Source organism: Equus przewalskii, chromosome 21, assembly GCF_037783145.1.
Source record: "Equus przewalskii isolate Varuska chromosome 21, EquPr2, whole genome shotgun sequence".
NCBI lineage: Eukaryota > Metazoa > Chordata > Mammalia > Perissodactyla > Equidae > Equus > Equus przewalskii.
Window position 1 is genome coordinate 22530889 of NC_091851.1, and position 20115 is coordinate 22551003.

The 20115-nt window shown below is 50.4% G+C and overlaps 2 protein-coding genes across 5 annotated transcripts; one reads left to right on the top strand and one right to left on the bottom strand.

Annotated features, from left to right (window-relative positions):
* Positions 1 to 5753: 5753 nt before the first annotated feature.
* DEFB124 (defensin beta 124) lies at positions 5754 to 13258 on the bottom strand. Of its 3 annotated transcripts, none has more exons than XR_011531055.1 (2): positions 13117 to 13258; positions 5754 to 5962 (listed from the first exon to the last, which is right to left on the bottom strand). XR_011531055.1 is itself a non-coding variant. In XM_070589054.1 (2 exons), exons 1-2 carry the CDS (start codon positions 9352 to 9354, stop codon positions 5809 to 5811), a joined length of 216 nt encoding a protein of 71 aa, XP_070445155.1. In that variant the 5' UTR covers positions 9355 to 9882; the 3' UTR covers positions 5754 to 5808. The 3 variants fall into 3 exon arrangements, 1 of the variants encoding a protein (XP_070445155.1); XR_011531054.1 differs by having other exon boundaries at positions 5754 to 5966; positions 13117 to 13252; XM_070589054.1 differs by lacking the exon at positions 13117 to 13258 and adding an exon at positions 9297 to 9882 and having other exon boundaries at positions 5754 to 5966.
* Positions 11720 to 19811, top strand: REM1 (RRAD and GEM like GTPase 1). 2 transcript variants are annotated; one of them, XM_070589052.1, is made up of 5 exons: positions 11720 to 11856; positions 12903 to 13275; positions 14328 to 14410; positions 17655 to 17856; positions 19068 to 19811. In XM_070589052.1, the coding sequence occupies exons 2-5, from the start codon at positions 12936 to 12938 to the stop codon at positions 19337 to 19339; spliced, it is 897 nt and encodes a 298-aa protein (XP_070445153.1). In that variant the 5' UTR covers positions 11720 to 11856; positions 12903 to 12935; the 3' UTR covers positions 19340 to 19811. The 2 variants fall into 2 exon arrangements, with proteins under 2 accessions (XP_070445153.1, XP_070445154.1); XM_070589053.1 differs by having other exon boundaries at positions 14331 to 14410.
* Positions 19812 to 20115: the final 304 nt, after the last annotated feature.

The window sequence follows — 20115 nt, forward strand, 5'->3', positions numbered from 1 at the left end:
GAAAATTCCCCAGTAATTTCCAAAAATAACCCCTAGAGGGCAGTATCACCCCTTTGAGAATCTTGATCTTGCCCTTAGAGTCCTCTCTCCTTGGATGGTCTATTCTTTGTGAGACAAAAGGACCTGCATCATAAGCACAGATAACTTACCCAAATTCAACTGCATGTGCTCAGAAAAAAAAAGAGACATATGGAGAAATGAGCTTTTTCAGGGTTTTTTCTCAACTATTTTCTGTCTTTTAAAATCAGTTTAGTGTTGCCTTTCTGAAACTTCATATAAATGGAATCATTTAGCATGTGTGCCTTTGTTTCTGGCTTCTTTTGCTTAACATGTTTTTGAGATTAATTCTTGTTGTGTATACCAGTAAATTGTTACTGTTGTTCATTGAGTAATATTGTTCCGTATGGATGTAACTCAATTTATCCGTCCATTTGGACGTTTGGGTTGTTTTCAGTTATGGGATAATATAAATAAAGCTGCTGTGAACATTGATAGAGAAGTCTTTGTACGTACACATTTCCATCTAATTTTATAAGTAACTCTGCAAATGTTTTTCCGAAGTGCTTGTCCACGTTACATTCGCATCAGCAATGTATCAGCGTTCCAGCTGCTCCACGTCCTCAGCAACACTCACCGGGGGCAGCCTTTCTTATTTTAATCATTCTGCTGGATGTGTAACGGTATCTCATTGTGGTTTTAATTTGCATCTCCCTGGTGATTAATGATACTGAGCATCTTTTCACAGGCTTATGGGCCATTTGTATACCTTCCTTTGTAAACTGTCTGCTTAAATATTCACCCACTCTATTAGTAGATTGTCTTTTTCTTATTGAATTGTGGGAGTTCTTTACACATTCTGGAAATGAGGCCTTTCTCAGGTATATGTATTGCAAATATGAGCAATAGCAGTCCAAGTAAGCCGGAGGAACCCCCCTTGATCCAGTGCCTGGGTGAGTGGGTGAGGGGATTGTCTCGATTCCCCGGCCGGGAAAGCACCTGGCAATGAAGGCATCACACTGTGTTGTGTGATTCCACTGTGGAGAGAGAATTGTTTTTCGTAAAAACGGCCCCTAAACATAACCAATTACTTTCTTTGGTGTAATCAGCAAACATGATGTGTTCCATTGACGGTGGGAAGCTTGCTGTGTATGGCAGGCTCCAGAAAGGCACCTTCCTAAGGCATTTTCGAGAGTGATTTAGGGGGCCAGCCCGGTGGCGGTAGTGGTTAAGTTCGCGCGCTTCGCGGCATCAGTGGCCCACAGTTCATGGGCGTGGACCTACACACTGCTGGTCAAGCCATCTGTGGCAGCATGCCACACCCAAAATAGAGGAAGATTGGCACAGGTATTAGCTCAGGGATAGTCTTCCTCAAGCAAAAAGAGGGAGATTGGCAACAGATGTTAGCTCATGGCCAATATTCCTCACAAAAAAAAGAGTAATTTGGGCCATATGCGATTGTTGCCTGGCTCTCAGATTTCAGTGTAGCCCTGGCACAAGAAGCAATTCCACTCAACACTCTGCCATTGAAAACCCAGGGTGGGAGGGTGTGGGGAGTCACCAAATCATACCCTGAACTCCTACAAGATCCCTCACTGTAACCTTGTTCTCTTCTTTCCTTGTAAGCCCAAGGGGATCCACCAGATCAGCAGAATGAGAAATGCCCCTAATCCATACTCTAATAGAAGAATGCCTGATGCATGTGAAAACGCATATATATATACGAATATAATATATATTATATATACACCCACACTGGTTTGCAATCTCTTTAAAATATATATATAACTTTTTTAATATATATAACTTTTTTTATCTCCATCCTGACAAAATATGTACCAAAAGCTAACAGGGCTTTTGAAAGAATATTGAATATTTTGAAGCTCATCCATGTTTTATTTTTCCACAATGTGTTCTAATCGTATAACTCAAGTAATAAAAATTGGAAATTTTTAAAGAAATTTCAGGAAGCATTTTAGTGCTAAAAATCTTGTTTTGGAAGACTAGGAAATGTTCATGATCTTCAATAAGTAAAAAAAAAAGGACGCAAAAAAATATGTATGGTGTGATCCATTTCATTTGTAAGTCACGTTTTGCGTCCTGTTTTATTTGTGGGTATTTGTGTGGAGTGAAAACACTGAGGATTTTGCTTTCTTGTTTGTGCTTCTGTTTTCGAAGTTTTCACAGGTGATCATATTATTACTTCTACAAGTAGGAAAAAAAAATGTTATTTTAAAAGTACAAATAAGGGTGAGTCTGGAAGACAAAATGAGGTGCCAGAGGACAGGGGTGGAGTCCCAGCTTACTGGGCATGTGACCTGCGCAGCTCACTTAACTAAGCGCTTCTAGTTGCCTTACAGAAAAGGAGGGGATGATAACGTCATACGACTGGGAGAATGAAGCGAGCAGTCGGCACCTACTAAAGGCTGATTCTATTATCCTCATAAGCTCAGCCATTCAGTGACTCTTTGGCGAGGGTCTGTGCTCTGAATAGGATTTCTGAGCACCCATGCAGAGCAAAAACCCCTCCTCTGGCTTCCCCCACCCACCCGGCTCACCTTGCATACCTCCGGTGCCAGGGAGCTCCCTTCCTCACAAAGCTCCCCCTTCACACTAGCCTGTCCTACCCACGTGTGGCTATTGTTCTACTCTGGAAATAGCCTTGACTTGAGGTCCAAAGATTTAAGTCCAGTCTTGGCTCTGGGCCTTGGCAGCTGCACGGCCTTGGACAAGCCCCTTTCCTTTCCAGGCTCGGGAGCCTCATCTTGAGAACCTCCCTCCCTAGAATTGCCTTGTCTCCTGGGATTGTTAGGTGCATCCTTATGCCCCGGGAGGTTGGATATAGGCTTCGATGAGGGTCTGTTAGGACACTGGGCGGGAGACAGCCCTGCACCTGTGAGGTTTAAGCTTCAGAAAACCATCTCGTCTGTTTTGTCTTGGTTCAGCCCTCAGAAGGCCAGTGGCTGCCTCTGCCATGATGCACTGAGGGCCACACCGCCTCGCGTCTGTAGTGTTCCCGCCAAAAAAAGGCCTAAGCTGAATCCAGTCACGAGGAAACATCAGACAAACTCAAACTGAAGGACACTCCACCAAACAACTGGCCTGCACTCTCCAAAAACGTCAGTGTCATGAAGGACTGAGCAGTTCTGGATTAGAAGGGATCAAAGAAACATAACAAATGACTGTAATGCCTGATCCACGGATTTTCTTTTGCTAATCTGAAGATTAGACAATAGAATTTGTCAATGTTAAGTCCTGATTTTTATTGCTGCACTGTGGTGGTATAAGAAAATGCTTTTGTTTTTAGGAAAAATCCACTGAAGTATTTAGGTATAAAGGATCATCGTCTGAGATGTATATATAACTATAAATATATTACTAAATTTATATATAGTTATATATATACACACACACAGACAGAGGAAATGATAAGGTTAAAGTAGTAAAATATTAATATTTGGAAAACCTGGGTGAAGGATCGATGGGAATTCTTTGTATCGGTCTTGCAGATGTTCTGTAAGACGGAAATTATGTGGAGAAGTCCAGTTGCGTGCTTCCTGCTCAGGAGAAGTGCTGGCAATTACAGCAGCTTTCATTGACTAAGCACTTATACAGTGCCGGGTCATCTCATTTGATCCCACAGCTACCCTCTTAAGAGCTGTCATTATGCCCTTTCTGCAGAGAAGGATCCTGACATCAGACAGCGGAGGTGACTTGCTCTCATCACGTGGCCGGTGGCCTGCACGTGGCAGAGCTGGGATATGAACTTGAGTCTGTCTGACTCCTCTCTCCTGAAATCACCACCATCTTCTGCAACAAGGTCACAAATTCCCTCCCACTACCCCTTAGACTATGCAAGGAAAACAGAGCTTCTTTACTCTTTGTAAATCAACTGAGGGGGGAGGGGTCGGAGTGCCGAACTAAATTTAGTTCAATCCAGTTCAAAACTTGGTCTAATTCAACAATTTAAATATTCTCTTGAGATTTCTTGAGTTCAGAGAGACTTGGTCTCTTTTGTATAATTGCTCAAGCTTTCAGATTCCTCCTCTCCTCTCCCTGCTCCTCCCAAATACGATGGCTGAGATAAGGGTGGGGAGACTCAATGGTCCAGTGCTTGCTGGCATCTGCTGGGAGCTGAGTGGCTTGGGCCTGTCACTGAGAACATCCACTGGCTTCCAGCTAAGGCTGGTTGCTGATGAACTGGTGTGGCCTCCTGCAGACTCACTGAAGCCCAGTGTCATGTCAGCTCTCTGTGGTTCTGTGGCCATCTCGAGGGTTTTTATCTTGTCCTCTTTCTAGACTCCAGACACCGAGCCCACCTTGCCCCCACCAAATTAGGTTCTAAAACAGGCCCACTGGCCATTAGTTCAATGTTTAGACCACCCAAAAACTAAGGGAGGCACAGAAGGAGGACTGAGACTCAGGTGGTATGCTGTGTTATGAAAATAATTCAGTGTTTCCCCCCAGTTAGTAAAGAGCTGCTGCCCAAGTCCCCTGGGTATCCCCTCCTCCACTCCAGCTGCCTCTGGCATATCCCAGGTCCCTCCCACACCAGAAACCAAAGGATTCCCACCTAGCACAGCAGGTAGCCTCCAAGACTGCTCCAGCCCCAGGCTCAGCATCCTTTCTGATGCTGAGTATTTTGAACTTCACCACTCCTTTCTTAGACTGGTCACGCAGAGTCCTTTCTCTTACTCCAAGGCTACCCTGACATTCTCTGAAAATTCTCAAAGGACAGTGGACAAGAGCCCCTCTGCCCTGGGCATTCCCCTCAACTTATCCAAAACACCTGCCCCTTTCGGGGCTTACCCCCAGGGAGAGGGTGGACCAACACTAAGGGTCTTCTCCAGCTCCCTTTATCCCGAGCTCAAGTCTACTATAGAGGCGAGAACAGCCAAATACTTTTTTCCCAGCCTCCCTTACATCAATAGCCACGTGACACTGTTCTGGTCCTTTGAGAAGTAAGCAGAAGTCTGCTGAGGGGGGTTCCAGGGAAAGCTTTTGCTTTCCAGGTAAAAGTGAGAAACTAGCCCATGCCAACCCTCCCCGCTGCTCCAAGAACATTGAAAGAGGGGGAACCTCTCCCTCCACCCCTCCCTCTAATAATGACATAAAGCCTAAAGTTTTGGTAGCTATATGTGACCCAAGAGGATCCCAGAGATGCTTGCCTGATGTGGTTGCTGCCTACCTCCCTGAGCTAACTGCTGCCAATCCTCCTCTTTTTGCTGAGGAAGCCTGGCCATGAGCTAACATCCATGCCCATCTTCCTCCACTTTATGTGTGGGACGCCTACCACAGCATGGTGTGCCAAGCGGTGCCATGTCCACCCGCAGGATCCGAACCCGTGAACCCTGGGCTGCTGAAGCAGAATGTGCGTACTTAACCGCTGTGCTACCGGGCCAGCCCCCAGATATCTTTTTATGTGAGAGAAATAAGCCTCTGCAAGTTGAGTTTCCTATTTTTTCAGCCAAGCACAATCCCAATACAGGGTAATTAGAATGCATGTCTGTCAAGCTACCTCGCGGACTCTGCTTGTGTTTTCCCCCTGCCTTGCTGTCCCCACAGTTCCTTGGGCCTGAAAGAAGCAGACTTTTCCTCTATCACCCCTCCCTACTTACACGAAAACTTCACTTTCATAAAATCCTTATGGTCCTTTCCACCTGGGCAGACTCTTGAAATGCTAAAATAGGAGACAAAGGAATGTAGAAAAATCCTGGCCCCGGGGGTGGCTGGGCAGTGAGCGAGCAGCAAGAGGAGACAGTCGGCAGCATGTGTTTTATTAGAGAGCAAGGGTGCCAGCCCCAGAACCGGCTACACAGATTCAGGCTTGGGGGCCGCCGGAGCCTTGAGTCCGTAGGGGAGACAGCACAGGGAGCCATCTGGGCACAGATGCATGTAGGTCTCTTGCCTCGTGCAGTAAGTCCGGCAGGCCCCTTGGCCCTTCCAGCACCGTTTGAATTCACTTCTCCCTATGCAGAGGAAGATCAGAGGTCACAGAGCAGCCCAGGGGTTGTGGGTTAGACCACTGTTCACAGTTTTGACCACAGATCAAGGGTTAGGCCACAAGTCACAGGTTAGACCATTGGTCACAGGTTAGCTCTCTGGGCTTTTGTTGGACCACAGGATACAGAGCAGCCCAGGGGTTCCAGTTGAGACCACTGGTCACAGATTTAACCACAGATCAAGGGTTAGGCCACAAGCCCCAGTTTAGACCACAGACCACAAGTTAGGCCACAGGGCCCAGGTTAGATCACAAGTCACCAGTGAGCTCTCTGGTCATCTGTTAGATGACAGGTCATAGAGCAGCCCAGAGGTCATAAGTTAGGCCATGGGACATGAGCTCTGACCACAGGGCAAAAGTTAGACTAGAGATAACAGGCTAGACCACTACTCATAGATGAGACAACCAATGACAATTTAGACCACAGATCTCAGTCCAGGTTAGCCCACAGGGGCAAGTTAGACCACTGGTTACAAGTTAGAGACTAATTTCTTGTCCAGGTTAACTCACATCCCAGATATACTCTAAGCACTTTTCATAACAACACTATCCGATTATAGTTGGTCTTATTACAATCCCTGTATACAGCCAAGGAAACTGAGGCACAGAAAGGCTAACAACTTTGCTCATGGTCACATAGCCATTAAGGAGCAGAGCCAGGATTCAAACCTAGGCAATCCAGCTCCAGGGTCCCCACTCGTAACCATTATACAAACTGCCTCACACACAGAGGGACCTGTTAATGTTAGGGTTTAGTGGAGGAATTTCCAACCATGGGCATGGAAAAGGCAAGGCTTTGGGGGAATAGGTCCTGCACCCCCTCCAAGCGTCTTTGATCATAGCATGCAGTGGGGCATCTCCTTTATTTATTCATTCAACAAACATGGGGCATTAGGGGTACCACAATGAACAAGATGGCATGGTCCATGCCCTCAAGGAGCTCCCGGCAGGGAAGGCAGTTAAAACCCAAGCAAATAAATACAATAAGTAGAGTGGTAAACACGCTGAAGGAAACGATCAGGGTGCTGTGATGGCCGTCAGGGCAGATGTGGCCAAGTGAGGGGCGAGGAGGATCGCTTAGACAGGCCTGTCTGTTACATTGATGTTTCTAGACAGGTGACCTGGCAACTCAGAAGAACGGGGGCTGACTGGGAGGTACAGGGGAAAGGCTCCTCTGCCTCTCCCTGGATTAAGATACCCCACAGAATCCTCACGATACCCCAGGCCAACCCATGGGTGTTATTCAGCCCTGCCAACCGGCCCATCCTTCCATCCTGCCAAGGCTGGGAATCTTAGAATGATACAGAGCTGGCCTCAAAATCTCCACGAGGCAAAGAATCCACACTCTGAAGACGGTGTGTAGTATAACGGTTAACGGTGTGGTGCGAACCCAGCTCAGACCGCCTGGGTCCGAATCCCAGCTCTGCTGTTTCCCAGCTGAATGACCTTGGCCTCCGATTCTTCATCTGGACCAGTCTCTTTCAGAGGGCTGTGTAGAGCATTTAATCACTAGAGCACATTGCCTGAACACGTAGTAAATACTCAATAAATGGAAAGGGAGATTATCAGAATGACAACTTAGAGAGTTGGAACAACCAGTGCTCATTCAGGTCAACCCTCTCATTTTACAAAGAAAGAAGGAAAAGGACTTATCCAGCTTCTCCTAACCAGTAAGTGGTGGATCTACCTAAACCCAAGGCCCTGACGCCCAGGTGAGGGCAGTTCCTATAATAACTCCTCTTAACACGTCATCACATTTCAACCTTCCAACAACCCCGAGATACAGAAATTGTTACGTTTTCTCCTACACCATCCGCTGTCCTCTCCTCATACCTTTGACTTCCTCTCCCTCCACTCGTCTCCCCATGCCCCCCACTCCAGCCACACTGGCCTCCTCATTGCTCCTCAAACACACCTGTCACCCTCCCGCCTCCTTTGTCCTTGCCGCTCCCTCTGCCTGCAACAATCTTCTTTGTATTCTGTCATCACATCTCTGCTCAAACCTTCCTTACAGAAAGTTAGAAGACATCTGAGACTACAGTCATGCGTTGCTTAACAACAGGGATATGTTCTGAGAAATGAATTGCTAGGTAATTTCGTTATTGTGCAAACATCATAGAGTGTACTTACACAAACAAAGACGGTATAGCCTAACATCCTAGGCTATATGACACACCTAAACTATATGGTACTGATCTTATGGGCCCATAGTCGTACATGAATCCATCATTAACCAAAACGTCCTTATGTGGCACATGACCATACTTCACAATAGTTCACTGGGGACAAGGGGCAGGTGAAAAAGAAAAAAGGATTGGTTCAAGTTGATAATTGTTGAGGTTGGGGGATGGATACATAAGGGTTTTTGTACTATTTTTTTATTCATGTTTGAAATTTTCTAAAATAAAAAGATTCCTTTTAAAAACTCACATCATTACATTATTCTCTGGTTTTGCATGAGTTTATATTTTTCCATAATAAAAAGTCTTTTTTTGTTTAGATTGGCACCTGAGCTAACTTCTTTGCCAATCTTCTTTTTTTTTTCCCCCCTTCTTCTTCTCCCCAAAGCCCCCCAGTACATAGTTGTAAATTCTAGTTGTAGGTCCCTCTGGTTGTGCTGTGTGAGACGCCGCCTCAGCATAGCAGGATGAGCGGTGCCATGTCTGCACGCAGGATCCGAACAGTGAAACCCTGGGCCACCGAAGCAGAGCACACGAACTTAACAACTCAGCCACGGGCTGGCCCCTAAAAAGTTTTTTAAAAACTTGCTTTGTGCCTTATATTATTTTCTCTGCTTTCACGTAAATTTCAAACTTTCCAAAATAAAAACTTAAAAAAAAAAAGCTTATCAGAGGCCTTCCTTGACCATCCCCATCAGCTCGCCCATCATCCCCACAAGCATACGTCACACGAACCCCTAGTTCTGCTTTTATTCTTCTTAACACTTATCACCATCTGACACATTATATGTTTATTTGGTTATTTTTTGTCACCACTGACTAACACATCAGCTCTGCAAAGGCAAGAACCTTGTTTTCTGTCTCTCCTGGGTCTCCAGCAGTTGTAATAGTGCCTGGCACACAGGAAATATTTTTCCAGTGAATATTTGTGGAGTGAATCTCATCTTAAAGATTAGGAAACTGAGGGGCGGGCTGCTTTAGCAACTCAGTCTAAGCTGCCCAGCAAGTCAGCGGTGGGGCCAGAACGTCAGCACTGGCCCAGGCCCCCTCTGTCCCCAGGCCCTGAGAGCCAGTCCTCCTTTCTACACACACACACTCACACACACAGGCGATGTTACCTGGCGGCACATGACCCAGGACCAGGAGAGCCACAATGAGCAGAAGCAGCTGTGTCATGGCCACAGGGCTCCTGGGGAGGCCACAGGGGAGAACACAAGAGGAGACGAGCCAAGCGACCTGAGCCTGCTGCCTGCGGCCCAGCCTTTATTGGGCTACAGATCCAGGCAGGAGTGTAGGCAGCAGGAGACCTAGGTGGGAGTCTGAGGCCTTGTGGGCCCAAGGCTACAGCTGGATCTCAGCCAACGACATGGGGAACTGGTCAGCCATACCCTCTGGAGGTTACTGAGCTCTGAAGCCGGGGACAGGATTTCCTGAAGCAATGCCTGGGTCAGAAACTGGACATCTTCCCCACCTGAGAGGGTAGGGAAAGCCTTGGCTTCAGAGAGACCTGGTTCAATGCCAGCATCTCCCCCTGATCGCTGTGATACCTTGAGCAAGTCACTCAGCCTCTCTGAGCCCCAGGCTGTCATCTAGGAAATGATGACAAGCCCCCCTTGCAAAGCTAAATACATGGAGGTTTCCCTTCCTGATGCCCAGGAGATGGGACCAGAAACCTGTTCAAACAGGCACATATTTAGGCCTATTCAGAAAATGAGAAGAGTAATAGTACCTACCTCATAGAGCGTAATGGCTGCCTAGCACATTTAAAGATTAAACGAAATAATACAGTGGTTCTCAAAGTGTAGGACACAGAGCAGCAAGCAGCTACAAACCCTGGGGCTTGTTAGAAATGCAAATTATCAAGCTCTACTCAAACCTACAAAATCAAAGCTCTAGGCGTGGGTCCCAGCCAGCTGCGGTTTAACAAATCCTCCAAGAGATGCTATTGCACCGCTAAAGTCTGAGGACCACTGAGAGAATTTGTGTACAGAGCTTAGAACAGCGTCTGCTACACAGTCATCTGAGCCGCATCTTGAAAGATGAGTAGAGGAAAGGGTGTTCCAGACAGAAGGAATAGAATGTGCCTGAAGGAGTGGGGCGTAACCAGAGCAAAGGATTTGTTGGGAGGAGAGATTGAAAATGAGCCTGCAGAGGAAAGGAGCCAGAGCGCCATGGGCCTTGAAGGTCAAGTTCAGGCTTTTGTATTGCAGACAACTGTAAGTTTTGTAGCAAGGGTGTAACCTGTTCAGATTTCAGTTTTAAACAGAGAAACTGAATCCCGGAGAAGGGAGGTGATTTGACTAAGGCCATACAGCCACTGAGCTGCAGAGCTGGGACTTCTAAACTACGATGCCTCCCTCCCGGACAACGTACAACAGCGAACCACTCGCAGCCCATCTTGTAGGTGGGAAGGGGAAGCTTGGAGGGCCAAATCTCAGGAGGAAGCCAGGCATGAGGGGGTTCAGTGTCTGCCCAGAGCCCTGCGGGGGCTGAGCTAGTCCACCAGGCTGCTGTGGGAGTGCTCTGGGCCGGACACCTGGACCCCCTCACCCATGACAAGGAGCCCCACCCACAGGTACAGCCCGGTCTCTGCGGGCCCCATAAACATACTGGCCCCAGTCCCTCATGACTGAAAAGGAAGCACCCTCCTCAAAGAGACTGGATCCTGGCCCCACGGAAGGCCAAAACCACCAGTTCCCTACAGCCAACTTCTCTCCTATACCGAGATCATAGTGTCTCTTTCCTCCTCCTCTAGGCCTGGGAAGCTATTTAAAAAAAAGTCATGGGCCAAGATAGAAAGGGACAATGGGCTGAGAAGCAGAGACCTGAGTCTCAGGCCCAGGTAAGTTTTCTCTTCCTCTTAGTGTTGTGTCAGGATTAAACGAGCTGGTGAAAAGTGCACATACCATACCAGGCACAGCACAAGTGCTCAGTAAATATTCATCAGAGGGCATAGCCATTCTTCCAGGCACTGGCCAGCCCTAGCTGCGTAAGGGGTACTTAACCCAGAATTTGGTGAATGAATGAATGAATGATGCTAAAATAAGATATTCAGAACTCTTCAGTGCAGATTTCCTGGGCTCCCTCCTCCCCTCAAGCCACCTCCCAAAATTAATTTTCCATCCAGAGCAGAGTTTCTAAAGTGGGATCCATGAACTCCGCATCAGGGTCTCTTGGACACTTGTTTAAAACGCAGATTGCCGAACTCTTCTCCCAGGACTGCCGAATCTGCCTCTCCTGGAGGGTGGGAGCTGGAACCTGAATATTTAACAAGCTTTCCAAGCGGTTCTTGTGAGGGAGAAAGTCGGTGCGCCTCATGGCTGAAGTGGACAGATGCGGAGGCAGAGGGGAACCAGACCCAGGAATCGAGAATCCCCATCCTTCCTCTCTCTGGCCCTCCACCCCAACACCGCCACCGCCACTCCCACCCCAGGCGAAGCCCTTGAGGCAGCGGGTCAGCTGAGCTCTGCGAAAAGTCATTCAGTGGCCAAGGCCTTGGGGCGGGGACCCCTGGGCTGCCCTAATGGGGCGGGGCTGGACGGGGCGGGGTCGCGGCTCCTCCCCCGCCGGAGCGACGGGGCGGGACCGCCCGAGGGGCTGCGCGCCGCGGCGGTGGTACAGCCTGGAGCGGCCGGCGGCTGCGGCGGCCGGGGACCCTGGACCCCTCCCCACGGCGAGGTAAAGGCCGGCGCAGCCCGCCGCCAACTTAGTCAAGTTGGAGCGGAGTTCGCCAGGCGCCTGCGTGGGGGGGTTCTGCGGCGTAGGCAGGGGCGAGGGAGGCCTCGAACCCGCCTCCCGGGGGTGAGGGTCCTCCGACCTGGGGCCCCGAGGGTTGGGGAGTCTCGGACAGGGAACCCTCCCGGGACCGGGGGATTCGCACCCAGGACCCCGGGCTGGGTGAGCTCGGACTCAGACTCGGGGAATGACGTATCCGCTCCCGGGCCCTCTGGGTCTTCTCCTCCCAGCCCCCACCCCCGCCAGGACCCTGTCCTGTCTCCAAACCTGGGGCCCGGCTGTCTCGAAGCCCCGCTCCCCAACAGCAGCTGGAGGCCGTCGCGCCAACCTCTCCTGAATTTTTCACGTAAAGGGCGGGCCAGACACGCCGTTCCCATGGCACCAGAGCGCTCCGGTTTCAGCCAGAGGGAACCCCCAGATCCCCCTCGCCCTTCGGAGTACCAGCCCACCCCCTCCTGCCTTTTCCTCAGCCCTCGTGAGATGGGGCAGTGGAAGTGAGCAAGTTGAGGGGCCCTCAACTCTCCTCTGTACCCCCCAACCCTGAATCATGGTGAAGAGTCCTGTGGGGAAGGGGAGGAGGGGGCAATTCAGGCGCCTTTCAGAGCATGGACGGCATGTTCTGAATGGGAAGGGCAGGTCTGTGTACACAAGTGTGTGCGTGCTTGTGTGGACGTCCCGCCTCACTGCTGCCTCTCTGCCTGACTGTGTCATGGGGAGTGGGTCATCCTCAAGGCATAGGAAATGGCCTCTGGGTGTGCATGCATGTGTGCGTTCACAGCTCGCACACTCACTCCTCCCAGCCTGGCCCAGGTATACCCTCGGCCTGAAGCCAGAAAGCCCGCACCCCAAGGAGCCCAGACTCCTCCTCCTCCCATGTGAACTCAAGAGGGGGCTCTGGAGGAGGCCATCTCAGCAGCTGTCAGGACTCTACAGAAGAAGGGGGGCTCAAAGCACCCGGCTCACCGCCCATTCTCCCTTCTTGCTCACAGAAGGAAGGAAGGAGCCAAGTCCCCCTCCCAAGGATGACACTAAACACTCAGCAAGAAGCAAAGACCCCCCTGCATCGTCGAGCCAGCACTCCTCTGCCCCTGTCCCCCCGGGGCCACCAGCCTGGCCTCCTGTGCGCAGCGCCCTCCACGCAATCCCAGCATCCCCGGCTGGGCCAGTCAGCCTCCCTCAACCCTCCCACCCGGAAACCTTCACCTGCCCCCAACGGTTGGTCCTCTGAATCCAGCGACTCTGAAGGCTCCTGGGAGGCCCTCTACCGCGTGGTACTGCTTGGAGATCCTGGCGTAGGGAAGACCAGCCTGGCCAGCCTCTTTGCAGGGAAGCAAGAGCGGGACCTCCATGAACAGCTGGGAGGTAGGGACCCTGTGGGCTGAGCTGGGATGTGGCCAGAGGCATAAAAAGCACTGTCATCAGGGTCACAAGGCTGCCAAGAACAGTTGTACAACGCATGCACTGCTCGATGCTAAGAGGTGCTGTGGAGTGAACAGTGCCCTCCTAGAGTTGTGCAGCCTGCACAATGGTCGACGGGAGGGAAATTCTTTGAATAGCGAATGAGAATTCTGCCAATTTCTCATGGATGAGAGGTGTATGATTCATTTCCATGTGGTAAGGAAAGCAGTTCTGAGAGTAGAGAAATGGTGGACTTCCACCCAGCTCAGAAACTGCCAGCCCCAGCTCCCCCTGACTCTCAGGTCCTCCCAGTCCCATCCACGGCCACCAGGATCTGCAGCAAAAGTAAGATCCTGCCCAGAATAGACTCCCAGACTCCAAGAACTGGGCTCTGGGTTCCTTTACTCCCAAAAGAGGCAGTGAGCTGAGAGGGCCAGGGGCTCCAGCAATGATGGGGAACAGGGACAGGAGAGAGGAAGTGAAGATGGATTCCTGCAGGACTGGCTGAAAGGGCAAAAGATGAATGGGGAAGGGGGTTGGTTAAAAGCAGAGAGAAGGTGGGGACACTCTGGTCAGGCCCCAGCCTTGAGCCCTCTGAGAGTGAGAACCCATATGAGAGGCATCCATGTGTACCCCTGTATGTGTGACGGATGGGGAGACTGAGGCTCAGAGAGGGTAATGTGACCTGCCTGAAGCATACACTAAGCCAGGCACAGAGCAGGACTGGGAGAATCCCCAGCCCAGCTTCAACCCCATCAGCCCACATCCATTCAATCCACCACACCAACAATAGCTTTTTCAGCACCTACTATGTGCCAGGTACTGTACTGGTAGCTGGGGAGACATGGGCTCCTCGTGGAGCTTCTGTCTTGACCTATCAGGAGAGACAAGCATCAGACAAGTGTGGTAAGCACTTCAAGGAGAAGTGGAGGGGGCACTGTGACCAGAAGCGGGCGTTGGAGGTACCCACACCCTCCCCAGACCTCTCTGAGCTCCGGCTCTTTCCTCGGTTGCAGAAGATGTGTACGAGAGGACCCTCACAGTGGATGGAGAGGACACCACGCTGGTGGTCATGGACACCTGGGAGGCTGAGAAACTGGTATGACACAGCAAACAAGACTTGGGGGAGGGATGCTGAGCCTATTACCAGACTCCAAGGACACCACAGAGCAAGGACAGGGCAGGGGCCATCCTCAGCACTCCCCAAAACCCACAGCTCCTAAGCAGCCTTTCCAACCAAAAGCAGAGGGAGCTCATGACCCGGCCCTTTTCTGGGTCCACTGACCCCCTCCCTGCAGACATCCCAGGATGTGCTTCTCCCCCTCCAGCCTCCTCCTTATTAGCACCCTCGTCCCACTCCACCCACCCACCCACATGGTGCAGAGGAAGGAACACTGGTTTTAGCACCAAAATGCCTGAGGTGAAGCCCTCTTTCTTTTCTGACCAGTTGTGTAGCTTTGTGCAACTGACGTACTCCCTCTGACTTCCCCGCTCTGGGCTTCAGTTTTCTCAATTTATCAATGGGTTGATCGTTCCTGCCTCCCTTACCAGCTGGTTTTAAAAAGTTCTTATGCAATTTCACAGAGGTGAGCGCTGTCTGGAGCATGAAAAAATGCTGAGCATGGGTGAAGAATTGTAAAGAATGATAATTTTTGTTAATTATAACTTGATAGTAAAAAAGGAAGCTAAAGTGTGTCCTTGCCCAATCCCTTCCAGAGTAGGAAGAGAGCAGCAGGCAGGGACATGTCCCTAGTATGCTTTTCTTATCTTGTTTGAGTTTTCTTTTTTCTTGCTGTTCAGGTAATACATGGTTATTGTAGAACGTTGAAGAAATAGAGCTAAACAAAAAGAAGGATCTTAAAATCACCCAGGATCCCACCCGGCTAAAGAGTAGGCTCCTCCCATGAAATACAGGGAGGCCCTGCCCATCGGGTGGGGCTGAGGAGGCCAGTGTTGGGTGATTGACAGGAATGGCTGACAGCTCCAGTAATAGGCCCAAAAGCGAGGGATGAAGGAGCTCTGTGGTCAGTTCCTTTTAACAAGCATAGAAGGAAACCCAGGTCCAAGTGAGCATAATAATAATGATGACGATTCTCATAAAGGCAGCTGACATTTATGGAGCACCTTCTTGCTTAGTGTCAGCCCCTGTGCTAAGCACTGGACGTATATTATAACATTCAGTCAAGACAAAAACTATCCGGTGAGTGTTCTTCTGATTGCCATTCTGCTAATGCAGAAATCGAAGCTCAGAGAGGTTAAGTAATGTGTCCAAAGCTCTCAGATAGCAAATGAGATTCGAACCCAGCTCTGTAAGACCCCAGAGCCTGTCCTCTTATGCACTAGGACTGCCCCTCTCCATCCCCCCAGGAGCATGACCTTCTGAACCTCCAGCTGAGATTTCACTCCATCTCTCATCCATTCATTACGAAGCACCAGCTGGGTGTATCTCATGGGCCAGGACACTGAAGACCCAGCAGTGAATAAGGCAGACGTGACCCCTGGCCTCATGGAGCTCACACGCTGATGAGGAAGGGTTTACTTTTTGGACGCCATTGAGAATCCTGGGGGGGCAGAGTCCAGTGAATTAAGAAGAGGGATCAGACTAGGAGTCCCATTTGGGAGACGGTGTGGGGAAGAGTACTGGACTAGAAGGCAGGAATTGAAATTCTCTGCCCAGCTGGCTGTGTGGCCTTGAGAGTTTTCACTTCTCCTCTGGCCCTTGGTTCTCCTACAAGTAAAATGGAGAGACTGGTTCAGTTTCCCCAGTCGGTGACTGTGTAAGCAGGTCCCAAAGAGGGGCCACACAGTAGCAGTCTTAATGGAATAAGCATCCATCCTTTCCATCCTTGAGCAACATGGTATTCTTTGATGGCACAGAGGGAGAATCAGGCAGAATTGGGTGGACCTTTAGCTCGTCCAGTAGTGCCCTAGCTTGGCTGACCATCAGAGTCGCTGGAGAGAGTATCAAAATCAAAATCTCAGGCCTCACCCAAGACCTAATGAATAAGAACCTACAAAAATGGGGTCCTGGAATCTATATTGTTAATCATACTCCCAAGGGGTTCTTACCCACCAACCCATGCACCAACCAGCTTTCATAGCAGCTGGTTTCATAGCACCAGCTCGCACATAGCAAATCCTCCATAAATATTTGTGCAATGAATGAATGAATGGTCAAGACCCTCCCTCTCATTCTAGAGATGGGGAAACTGAGGCCCAGAGGGAGGAAGGAACCTATCCATAGTCAAGGTTGAGAACCCACATCTGTCTGATTCAGCCCACAGTTATTTGGCCTAGGGAAGTCTCAATATGGCTGTTGAGAACTTACTCCCTTTGACAATGAGGTTGACCATGGATCTGATGCTTTTCTATTCATCTATCTTATTTGGTTATCAGAAAACTTTTCTGGCTTCTTCTCCCCCTCACAAACAATGCTTCCACCACATTCTCTTCTCTCCTGCTCAGCCTGCTTATCCTTTCAAACCCCACTCACCAGTCCACTGTGAGGCCCACCCACATTCTGCCAGATTGAGTTCTTCTGGCCTAACCTCCCCCTGCCTACGGACCCCCCCATGGCTCTTCCAGCCCCTTGTATCTGCCGCTCTTAATGGTACTTAACACTGCAGTATAACTCTCCATTTCCATACCCTCCCTTCCGGACCATGAGCTTTTGGAGGACAGGAACTGTGTTTTGTTAAACACTTATAAATTTGTTCCCCAGGTGGTCCAGACTCAGAGTCTGACAAAAGATCATCATCCAAAACAGAATCTCAAACTTCCTCCAGTTCTTCCCTTTCCTTGTCAAACAACCCGAAAGGACTCCACTTCTTAAAATGCCCCTGGCCTCTCCCACCCGCTTCCCCTACACTCCAGTTGTTACCTCACCCCTCTCTTGAAGTCAGCTTCCTGTCCTCACTTCTCTCCCTTCCTTTTTTCTATTAATTCTAAACTGCAAAAGACCAACAGAACTGTCTAGCAAGACCGAACCCTCCTTAGAAACCAGACAAAAGAGCTGAGCAGGCAAAGCCAGAGCCCTCCTTAGCAGGAAGAGGAACCAAATAAATCTTTTGTGTCTGGTGCCCAGCCTACAGAAGGACCAATGAATGACAGAATGTAGTAAGGGAGTGTCATTAGCCCAATTTTTCAAGCAGAGTAACTGGGGCTCAGAGAGGATCAGTAGTTTCCCAAGCTGACACACGGAATTGTGGCAGAATTTGTCACCCAAACCCATCCTGAGTATAAACCTCAGCCCCATTCCATGCTTTAGACCATCCTAGCCCCCACCTTTCTCAGCCAGGGCCTAGGTACCCTCTGAGCATGGGCCTGGGGTCCCTCCCCTACAGGATGAAAGCTGGAGCCAGGAGTCATGCCTGCAGGTGGGCAGTGCCTATGTCATTGTGTACTCCATCGCAGACAGAGGCAGCTTCGAGAGTGCCTCTGAGCTCCGCATTCAGCTGCGGCGCACACATCAGGCGGACCACGTGCCCATCATCCTGGTGGGCAACAAGGCGGACCTGGCACGCTGCCGGGAAGTCTCCGTGGAAGGTGAGCCCTCCACTCCCCCTTCCTCCTCCCCTTTGTCTCAGTCCCACTGTCACTGCAACTCCTCCAGTGTTCATCTCAGTGGCCACCCCCACCTCACTCTCATCCTGCATCTGTTTGCCTATGCCTGAAAACTAGGAACCATTCCAAACCAGTCCCCAAATCCTGTCAGGTCCACCTCCCTTAACCCCGCATTCCCTTCCCTACGTGCCCACAGCCTCTGCCCCTTCCTGGCATCTCCACTCTAGCCTGGGCCAACCCCTGCACTTTTCTATCCCCACTCAATTGGTTCTCCTTGCTGGCTGCCAGAGTTTTCCAGAACCAGATCTGACCCTGCCATTTCTTTGCTGAAAAATTCCCCTATGGCTCTCCTATGCCCTTAGTCAGAGACACTTTATCCACTAGGCATGATAGGCCCAGGGCCTACAAGCTGTTCAAGGGCTTACATCTGAGACCTGGAAAACACAATTATTAGGCAACAAAATACAGTGGGAAAGTTATCAATTCAAATTTCACAAAGCTTTAATTGTCTACAAACAAAATTGTGTCAGCCAGCAACTGCAAACCAAAACGGTTAAAGTTATATATAAATTGTTTTTAATGTGAGATGGGGAATATTTTAATATGTTTGATATATCAGGTGGGACGCATAAAGATGGTCCTACTCACAGGGCAAAATCTAAAATATATGGAAACTGAGACCCAGAGTGGGGTTGCCAGTTCCACAGGATCACCAGCCACCGAGAACTAGAATCCAGGCCCCTGCCTCGCAGCCCAGGGGCATCCTGGAGGTGGAAGACCATATGCTATGCAAAATTCTGCAACATTATCCCCAGGAGACTTTGTTAAAACGTAGGGTCCCAGACCTCATCCCAACCTACCGAATCACAATCTCTGTGGGTGGGCTCAGGAATCTGCATTTTAACAAGCTCCCCCAGATAATTCCGATGAACAGATGAGACCCCTTACCTGGCATTCAAGGCCCTTCTCTACCCTCTCCCAGCCTCCCTGTCTTTCTAGCCTCCTTCTGCTACCAGAATCAGTCACAAGCCTACGAACTAACTCCTCCAAGCCAGGTCTGATGTATGTCTGAGTTCCCTGGCACCCGACAAAAGGCACGGGGAAAGGAAAAATTGCTTTGATCGAGGCTGAGCACGGTTCTTCCTACCTTTATCTCCTCCTCCACCCTATCTCGCCTGACCCCGCCCCCTTAGAGGGCCGCGCCTGCGCTGTGGTGTTCGACTGCAAGTTCATCGAGACGTCGGCCACGCTGCAGCACAACGTGGCCGAGCTCTTCGAGGGCGTGGTGCGCCAACTGCGCCTGCGCCGCCGGGACAGCTCGGCCCTGGAGCCCGCGGCGCCCCGACGACGGGCAAGCCTCGGCCAGCGCGCTCGCCGCTTCCTGGCCCGCCTGACGACCCGCAGCGCCCGGCGCCGGGCACTCAAGGCCCGCTCCAAGTCCTGCCACAACCTGGCCGTGCTCTGAGGCCGCCCGCCCTCCCAGGTATGGCGGGGCACTGGGGTGCACTCTGGGCTCCACTGACGCCACCAACGCCACCGAGGAGCAGAGGCGCGGTGGCCTGGAGGCTGCATCGTGGTACTTGTTTGCCCGCTGCCCCGACGGTCGGAGCATCTCCCAGACCCGCAACTTGGGGGACCCCTCCGCCCTGGGGGAAGACATGGACTGTGGGGCCGAAGCCCAAGCTGGGCACAGAGTAGGGTTTTTTACGTAGTGCGCATCTTTTTGTAAAAGTCTTCCCTGTCCCTGGGCTCCGGCCACCTCTTAGAAACCCTCCTCAATAAACCAGACCAGAAGGATGTCCTGTCTGATGCCCAGACCTCTTCTTTTGGGCTCTTCCAGGCTTCTCTGCCTCCCGCTCTCCCATCTACACTGGCTGCAGACTGGGTTAGCCAGGTGACCTGTGTGTCAGGGTCAGTCAATAAAAGCATTGGACCAATTGTGTGTGCGGGCTCTTCTCCCAACCACTGGGCAGGGCCCCTGCCCCCCCCCATCTTTGAGGGAGACCCAGTGGAGCACAAACAACCACAGTTCAGTGTGATGACCTCTTTTCTCATTAACCCATTTTTTAGATTATAGATTCACAAAATATTATCTGGAAGGACTCTCAGCACTCATCCTGGCAATATAATAGCAGGTGTGTGTTGGGAGCTGACTGTCCTAACCAGTCGCAACTATTAATTAATCTTCACGACCCCTGTTTACTAATTGAGAAACTGAGGCACAGGAGGGGAAGCCTCACG